Source organism: Polistes canadensis, unplaced genomic scaffold, assembly GCF_001313835.1.
Source record: "Polistes canadensis isolate GaletaPanama2010 unplaced genomic scaffold, ASM131383v1 scaffold_43, whole genome shotgun sequence".
Classification (NCBI taxonomy): domain Eukaryota; kingdom Metazoa; phylum Arthropoda; class Insecta; order Hymenoptera; family Vespidae; genus Polistes; species Polistes canadensis.
Window position 1 is genome coordinate 824331 of NW_014569590.1, and position 8785 is coordinate 833115.

The 8785-nt window shown below is 31.8% G+C and overlaps 1 protein-coding gene across 2 annotated transcripts in view; it reads right to left on the bottom strand.

The window, feature by feature from the left end:
- Positions 1-835: 835 nt before the first annotated feature.
- LOC106785016 (protein phosphatase 1 regulatory subunit 3B) overlaps positions 836-8785 on the bottom strand; it is a 35205-nt gene continuing 27255 nt past the window's right edge. The window contains exons 2-5 of one of the 2 annotated variants that reach the window (XM_014745114.1): positions 7739-7993; positions 6876-7388; positions 4040-4938; positions 836-1149 (exon numbers count right to left, since the gene is read on the bottom strand). In XM_014745114.1, the coding sequence (XP_014600600.1) occupies positions 4735-4938; positions 6876-7388; positions 7739-7987 (966 nt within the window). In that variant the 5' untranslated portion in view covers positions 7988-7993 and the 3' untranslated portion in view covers positions 836-1149; positions 4040-4734. Of the gene's footprint in view, positions 1150-4039; positions 4939-6826; positions 7389-7738; positions 7994-8785 lie in introns of those variants that run through there. The other variant, XM_014745115.1, reaches the window with a different exon arrangement.

Below are 8785 nucleotides of genomic sequence, written 5' to 3' on the forward strand. Positions count from 1 at the left end.
TATAAGTATATAAATATACTCTTTATTTTTAATCTCTATGCGTAGAAAACGCGAAGAATGCGGTAATAACAGCAGCAGCACTTTCTTTTTATATATTTCTCTTTTTTTCTTTCTTTCTTTCTTTTTTTCTTTTCGTACTATAATATCTTCTTTCAAGGCTGACAATCATATTTGTTAATATTTTTCTTTTATAAATAATCACAATAGTGTTGCGTTAAAAAACATCATCAGGTTGCACGTATAAAAATCACTGATATTATTCGAAGAAAAATGGCATTGTTTTATTGTTGTTGTTCTTGTTGTTATTATTATGCGTGCAAGTTTAATTGATATTCTTCATGATTATATTTCTTTTTTATTCGAGAGGAAAATATGCTATATACATATATGCATGTGTATATCTCTTGATTATCCTCTTATTTTTTTCCTCTTACGTTTTTTTTTTCTGCTTATGTCGAGAGAGAGAATATAATTTTTGTATAATTCGATAGTGTTCTTATATTGTATTTACATATCACGTTAAGATATCGTCGGTTAAATATTAAAAATAAAATTACAAAGAAAAATCATATATAAAAATTAATAGGCCGTAGGGAGAAATTAGATAAGGGGAAAGGTAAATAGATAAAAGATAATAAAAAAGAAAATAAAGATAGAGGGAGTCAAGTTGACATATCAAATTATTGTAATATATATTTGTATAGGTGACTTTTTTGTCGGATTTGTTTTTTCTTATCACAAAGACATACACATACATATATATATATATATGTATATGTGTTTTTATTTTAATTACAAACTAGATCTTTTCTTATCTTTTTTTTCTTTTTTTTTAAGGTAGGTTTTTTCTAGGAACGATCAAGAAAAAGATAATAATTAGAGGAAGAAATAGGAAGGTGACTATCACGATGATAATGATGATGATAATATCGAGAAGAAAGTACGCTTCGACGATAACTAGACTTAGTTTGTTATTTAAAATTAATTAAAATAACACGCGGAACTTGTTTTAATTAACAAACGGATTTAACGGACGGACGATCGGATACGATATATACCGATTTAACCGAACTTGCTTGAATACAATTTTTTACTCTTCATTATCTCTAGTTGTAATGATGCAATCCCAATCCTGCTGCAACTTGCTATCTGTAAACACACATATTGAAAACATTTTATTAGTTTAATTAAATCTAGAAAATATAACCGAGAAAATGTTCGTTCATTTTATAAAACGATTATTAGATGTAATAATAATCATGATATATAATTATAATAAGTGTATAATAATTACGATGAGTTTAATTCTAATCATATACGTATATTATACTTTCTATTAATTATTAAAACACTTCACAAGAAAATTAATAGATATTAAATTAAAAAAAAAAAAAAGAAAAAGAAGACAAAATTTACAAAGATACATTTCGAAAGAGGGGGAGAGAGAGAGAGAACTAAAAAACAAGAATGATAATAATAAATATAAGAAATAGGTAGAAGATTCAAGATAAAAAGAGAGAGAGAGAGAGAGAAGGAAAGAGAGATGAAGTGCAATAAGGACGAGGTAGTTCTTCTTCCAGTGAAGATTACTCTGAACGACCCACGCGTCTAGACGTCTTAAACTTTTTACGGTGCTTGCACGAGGCGTGGTGTATGACGCGAATGTTCTGCAGTTGGAACAACTGCTCCAATATATATATATATATATACATATATATATGATCCCGTGCCACCACTTTTCAACCACGCTTCGGCTAACACATAAACGTATATACAAGCTATTATCCTGGATATACCTCGTCCTCGATATCCCTGATACGTTCAAACGTATATACGAATATATATGTGAATGTGCATCGATAACACTATTTTGTATTATTTCCTCGACCTTATAATATTGCGCGGAGTATATAAAAATATAAATAACAATTTAAAACGAGATGCGATCTTTTCTTTTGATATTATTATTATTATTATTATTACTAACAAAATTGTATAATCATAAATCAATATTCTATCTCGTATATATATATATATATGCACACCGAATAAGATTTTTAATAATACAATATATTTAAGATTCGTAGATAAAAATTATAAATCGAAACGTTTTGAATGACAAGATTTTCATTTAGAGTAGGTAGATAATATCCTATTAAAAATTCATAACGATATATTAATATTGACAATGAAAAATGATAAGTAGGTTAACGCGTTGAATAATTGAGATTTTGCAATGGAACTTTTTTTGAACGAGTGAATTCGAATTGAGTTTCGCATAAACCGTCTACGTTCAACCTATATTCCCAAGGTCTAATGCCCAAAGCGACAAGGATAGAAGTCAAGGTTAAGAAGAATCGCGTGAAACATTTTGATCGGTATGTCAGATGTGTGTGGTGTGTGCGTCAAACGACGCATTTCAATGTTTCTCCTAGATATTAACCGTCGAGGAAGAACTTGGCTGGCAGTAGGCCAAGGATCTCTTTTAACATATATATTTGCAAAAATCAAACTAATTTATATATCTCGGAAAAGTATCCTTTCAATTACCGATAACCGTGACGAATTATTGCTAAAAGATTAGTCAAAGATTTGTCATGCATTATTATTGCAATTATTGTAGAAGAAAAAAATCATTCGAAGGGATGAGACGTCCTATAATTCTAAACTGATTTTTGTTTTCTTCGTTTGGGGAAGAGGGGGGGGGGAATAAAATTTCTACGAAATGTTCGTAAAAAAAATTGGATACAAATTGTAGACTAAGTTCTTTTCGATTCAATTATACGAAATAGTTTTGAAAGAATAATGGCTTACTAAGTTTGGGAATAAAAAACCAAGACATTCATTGATCTGTTTGTTAATTAGTTTAGAAACTTTCGACGTCGTACAATAATAGCCTATTTAAAAATACCCTAAATAATTATTTATATATGCCTGCGATGAATCACATGACACCGCGATTAAATTGGTATAGGAAAATTTTAAAAGAATTTAAAAACACACACACACACACACACACAATAAGAAAAAAGAAAGGAAAAGAAGAGGAAACAAGTAAGTCCAAATCGAAAATAGACACGTACGTCGTTGGAAGTTCTTTAAATAGAATATATTATCGACTTTGAATATACGATACGAAACCTCTTCCGGTTGTGTTTGATCGATTTCGAGTTCGTAATGGAAAAAAAAAAATAAAAAAGGAAAATAAATAAAAAAAAAAAAGTAAAGTAAAGAAAAAGAAAAGAGAAATAAAACCGAGCACAATCGTAGAGGTTTGATGCTCAGTCACGATGGTTCTGCAGAACATAAACATATAAACGATGATCGGTAAGATGAAGTCAGCGTAATCGTTCGTTGGTTCGTTGGTTCGTGAGTCTTCTAACAGTTCTAACGACGACCTTAGGTAAAGGCGATTAGAGTCGCACGAGTCTTCCCGGTCGCGCCTGTTATCGCAGGACTACAGTGAATTGTTATTTATAGAGAGAAAGTACATATATATAGCTGTGTGTGTGTGTGTGTGTGTGTGTATACGATCACGTGAAACACGCTTGATACCTTCCTCCTCGAGTATCGTTCGAAAACTTTCCTCGAACGTTTCAACTTTGTTCGAATTATTTAGAATGATTTTCTTTTTCTTATTTAAATATATATTCTAATCAAATGATTCACATTCGTTCGCGTACGATTCTAATTTTAACGTAATTAAAATAACTTTGTTGTATTTCTGTTTTTTTTTTTTCTTTTTTTAATATCAATCTTTTTTCAGTATATACGTATACCTACATATGTACGCGTGTATATTTGTGTAATGCAATTATTTCATGTATAATTTGTTTAAATTAATACGTCGAAGTATTATAGCATAAGAAAATTAATATTAGAATGCAGTTGTGTTTTGTCAATAAATAATTAATTTCTATCTCTCTCTCTCTCTCTCTCTGTATGTCTCTTTCTTTGGATGCATTTCTTTAAATTTTAAATCTTTCGATGCAATAAAATTAAAGATTATATACTATCATAAAGATAATTAGATGCTTACCATAAGAGCTATGCGAGCACCAATAACTGGTTTCCACCGATCCGTGCTACCCAATAGCCCGAAGTCTATAACATCACTCTCTTTCTCTCTGTTATTCTTTTACTATTTGTCAAATATCTTCTTCACATATGCCGCATATATCATCCATTTTCTTTTCAACTAACTCATCTCGTCCGATGTCAATTATTATTATGATCCACATCTTCGCTATCGTCGTTGCTTCTCGAAATTCGTAGAAGGGAAGAAAAAAACAAAAAAAACAAAAAAGAAAATGAAAAATAGAAGAAAACAAAAAGAACGAATATCAGTCTCCTCTTCAATTATCATTTTCCATATGTTCCTTTCTTGTTTTATACAAAAAAAAATCGTGCCAATATTATTTCTCTCTTATTTCCTATAGTTTGCTTGTTTATCTCTCTCTCTCTTTCTCTCTCTCTCTCTCTCACTCTTTCTCTCTTCGTTTTTGTACATCATTGAAAGGAAAAAAAAAAAAAATAAAAGTTTAGTCGCTCCACCCTCTCACCTCACCTGATTTCCCCACTCCAGTTCAACCCCATTCTCCCCATTTCAGCCCCCCCGTTCTAACGGATTCGCATCTCGATTCTTATTAACTCCAGATTATTATACTGGATTATGTTATTCGTACGTTTTCGTACATCGTTGACGAGGGATCCACAATTAGGGGTTTATTGTTTTCACCAATAAGGAGCATCGTTGGCCAAATGATGCCACGATGCAAATTCACTCCACGTGCGAACGTTGGCTCGCGTTGCATCGGATACACGGGGTATATTCAATCCGTTGTTGTCACCGTTGCTCATGTTGCGAATATGGTTGTTCGGTAATAATCCATCGCAATTAGCTGCCGAGAGATCGTATCGCTTGGCTGGCGCTCTTTGCTGAAATATTAATAATAACAATAATTAATTTAACTTCTTCCCTTTTTTCTTATTATATTATTTATTATGTTAAAAAAGTGTATTTTTTAAACGAGAGAGAACATGGACAATTTTAAATAACTCGATTACGTTTGATCGGCGTTTATCAATTCTATGAGTCGTGTCAATCAAATATAAATTCGCTTATACGTGTGTGCGATTGTTTATGCGAACAACTCGTATGTATGGGTTACTAGTAACGCGATCGGGTTTAATTATTTATTTGTTAAAGATTTTCAAATAATTCTCGTCGAATGAATTAACGATATGAAATACAAACGCTGCTTTGGATTATATTAATTTTGTTAAAGTGTTAATGCGTGTATTTTATAAATTAAAAAAAAAAAATAGAAACGGTAAGAGATCGTTTATTTTTATCTACTTAAATTTCTTTAAAATATTTCGATAATAACGATTATTTAAACCGGAAGTCAAATGTAATAATAATGTAAATTAAATAGTAAGTATTATAAATAGAAAGAAAATAAAAATTCTCATTGGTAGTGGTGTCATAGGACGCGTATTTGAAGAACGAATGGTCTCTCTTTGATTGGTGATCTCATTGACACGAAGTTTCTAAAATTACACCTCTCGATCGATACAAATTGGAATAAGCGTTGACTGTTGGAATACTTTAAAGGCCATTGTTCTCTCTCTTTCTGTTTTTATTTTTTTCTTATCACGTGATTCGATTTAGAGTAGTAACGTAATTTGTAATAGTTGGTGGGTCGTTTATATATACGATGTTTATACGAAGTAAGCCAATATTACAATCAATTGGCTTACACTTACTGTGATTTAACATTAAACCTAGCAACCACGTGAGGTCAAATGACCGCGTTCTATAATTTATAAAAAGAACAAATACAATATGTGCATAAAATATACATCATTCATTTATAAATAAAAAAAAATATTTTTTCTTCGCTATAATATTCCCAATTGATTAAAATCTCATTCTATATTAAGATATATGTTTATTATTTTTAAACGGTCATTTGACCAATCGCGAAATGAATATACATGAAGTGTCCATGTATTCAAATAAAAAAGTTTGGTATTAAATAAAAAAAAAACTCAAAAGGGAAAGAAAGAAAGAGAGTATTCGTTTAATATTAATAACGCGGTAAATACGTGCGACGCGATTTCTTCTCGTTTTCCCAGCCCTCTCCTCTAGCCTAATGCAAAGTTCACCGAGCAAAGAGAAAGAGAGAGAGAGAGAGAGAGAGAGAAAGAGAGAGCTAAGTAAAGGTCATCATCTCTCTAAGAGTGATCCTTAAATAAAACCGTGAGAGACGCGGGTCTTGGCGTGTCAAGTAAGTAGTAATCTCGACGTATATACACGACGCGATAAATCGAAGAAAATGATACTAATCGTAAGAAGAAAAATGATCAATTTCCGTTATCTTTATGAAGGCGTATTTATCGCGATCGATAGTCGAATTATATATATATATATATATATATATATATATACAAATCAAATGTATTATACACATATATTTATATAATGTTGTATATCAATTATATGTAATATGTAAAGTAGAAATTTTTAAGAATGTGATTATAATTTAAAAATACTACGCGTATAATACGTCTTATGAATTTATGATAATGAAAGAAAAATTAAAAATGGAAAAGTTTGACACAAACCCTGATATAAATAAGTACAATATAATTATAATATACATATAAATGAAAATTCTTGTCTTTTTTTTTTTTTTTTAGGTATGCTAAGAGCAAGGCCTTGTCAAAAAAAAAATAATGCCTATATATTATAATATAGCATGTCTAAGATATCTATACTTAAATACATTTATTGTATATATGTATTAGTACAAGACCTTACCCGAGAAACCCGTTTTTGTCAATATTCAAAGAGAACGAGTTGAACACACCTCCTGTCTTTTCCGGACAACATAATTTTTGCCCTCGTTGTTGTCCCAGAATTCCCTTCCGTCGGTACGATATCTGACGCAGAATTCGATAACATCAGATTTCAATGGCAAAGTAAGTCGAAAACGGAAGGTATCGTAAAGGATGAGCGCCGGTGCACCTGGTTGCTCAACGTAGGTGCAATAATTGTCTTCGTGGGTATTCCAGTTGTCGTTGCTAGCTCTAACTATGACCTCCTTGTCATAAGCAAGATTTCGCACTTTCACTGTACCAACCAATGCTTGCTCGGATTCTCGAATAATCACGTTCTCCAAACTGACATTCTCCTGATCGAGTTTTCGACGAAATGCGAGATAATCGCTGGCTGGCTGAGGAAACGTAACTTGCCATGGTGGTATCGTATCTTGCGTTACCTCGTTGTCGATTTTTGCTCTTAACAATCCTCCTGTTACTCCTTCTATGTATGCCGATGTCCACAATGGCGGTACGTTACTTGGCTCCGACATTACCCGTACCTGTCGTTTCAAAATATACGTTTCATTTATTTTTCAATTTCAATCCCGTTAAAGCGCTCACGAATAATTGTCGAATTACTTCGAACAAGTAATATTTAATAATTTCGTGAATACTTATTCACGAATAACAAGAAATTTATTTTATGTTATATATAATATAAAGTGTGAACACACACAAATGTTATATTATATTAACATTAGTATTTTTTTCATTGACCGGTTCTTTTTTTACGCATTGAAATAAAATCGTAATTTTTCTAAACAAAAACTCTGGTCTATAAATAAGAAAGGAAGAAAGAAAAAAGGAAGGTCCAACAAATATAAGCGTGATTATAGCATACGTGTTATACCTGAGTGAGTGGACGGCCACGATCATCGGCAAATACGACTTTCTTTTTCTGCTTGTTATTGCTGTTATTGTTGTTTTTTATACTGTTCAGAGGCAACGAACCAGTGGACAGGCATGGTCGTATTCTGGGTGGTACCGATCTTGTGGTAATCGGCGGTGCTGTGCGCACCAGAGGAGAGTATAACAGTGGACTGTATACCGGAGGACTGTGCCCCAGGATCAGTTCAGCTGGCATCGCTATGGAACACATTTAGATCTGCAAACAAACAAAATAAAATATCAATAATAGGTGTTACAAATATCAAATGATAGAACCAACAACAACAAATCATACACATAAAAATAAAAAAAGATTCTTTTCTTTAATCACATTCGCGCGTATAAAACTTTGTCTAATTGATTCTTTATGCATCAATGCAATCGTGATCAATTTCAAAATGTTTTTTTTTTTCTTTCTTCCTCTTTTGCTTTTTATTTCACGTATGTAAATTACAAACACACGCAGATTGTTATTCTAATATTTTATCATTTATTTCGATTTAAATCACTCGTCCATTAACTCATCAAGAATATTATCTTTCTTTTTCTCCGGATAATCGTATAAATATTTTTCAGTGAAAATATGGATACGTATAATAGCCTCAAGTAAAACGGTCAAACGGGAATGTTTAAGCCGAAGCAGTACTACCATATACTCTATATCGAATGATAGATATAGAAAGAGAGTGAGAGAGAAAGAGAGAAAGAGAGAGAGGAGATAAAAGATAATCGATCTATAGATTATAGATCACACAAGACCTGTTTCATACTCGGTTCTCCTCGCGAGGACACCTGCGAGGAATTATCGAGCTTGGATATATTATTTCTCGCTTCTATAATCCCCTTCCCTCTTCCCCCATCATCATCATCATCATCATCATCATCATCATCATCATCATCATCATCATCATCATCATCCTCCCACCCTACTTTCTTCCTATCCTTATCTCACTGTCATCGATTATTATTTATATCTCACGGTCGATCGAACTTCTTCTTCTTCTTCTTC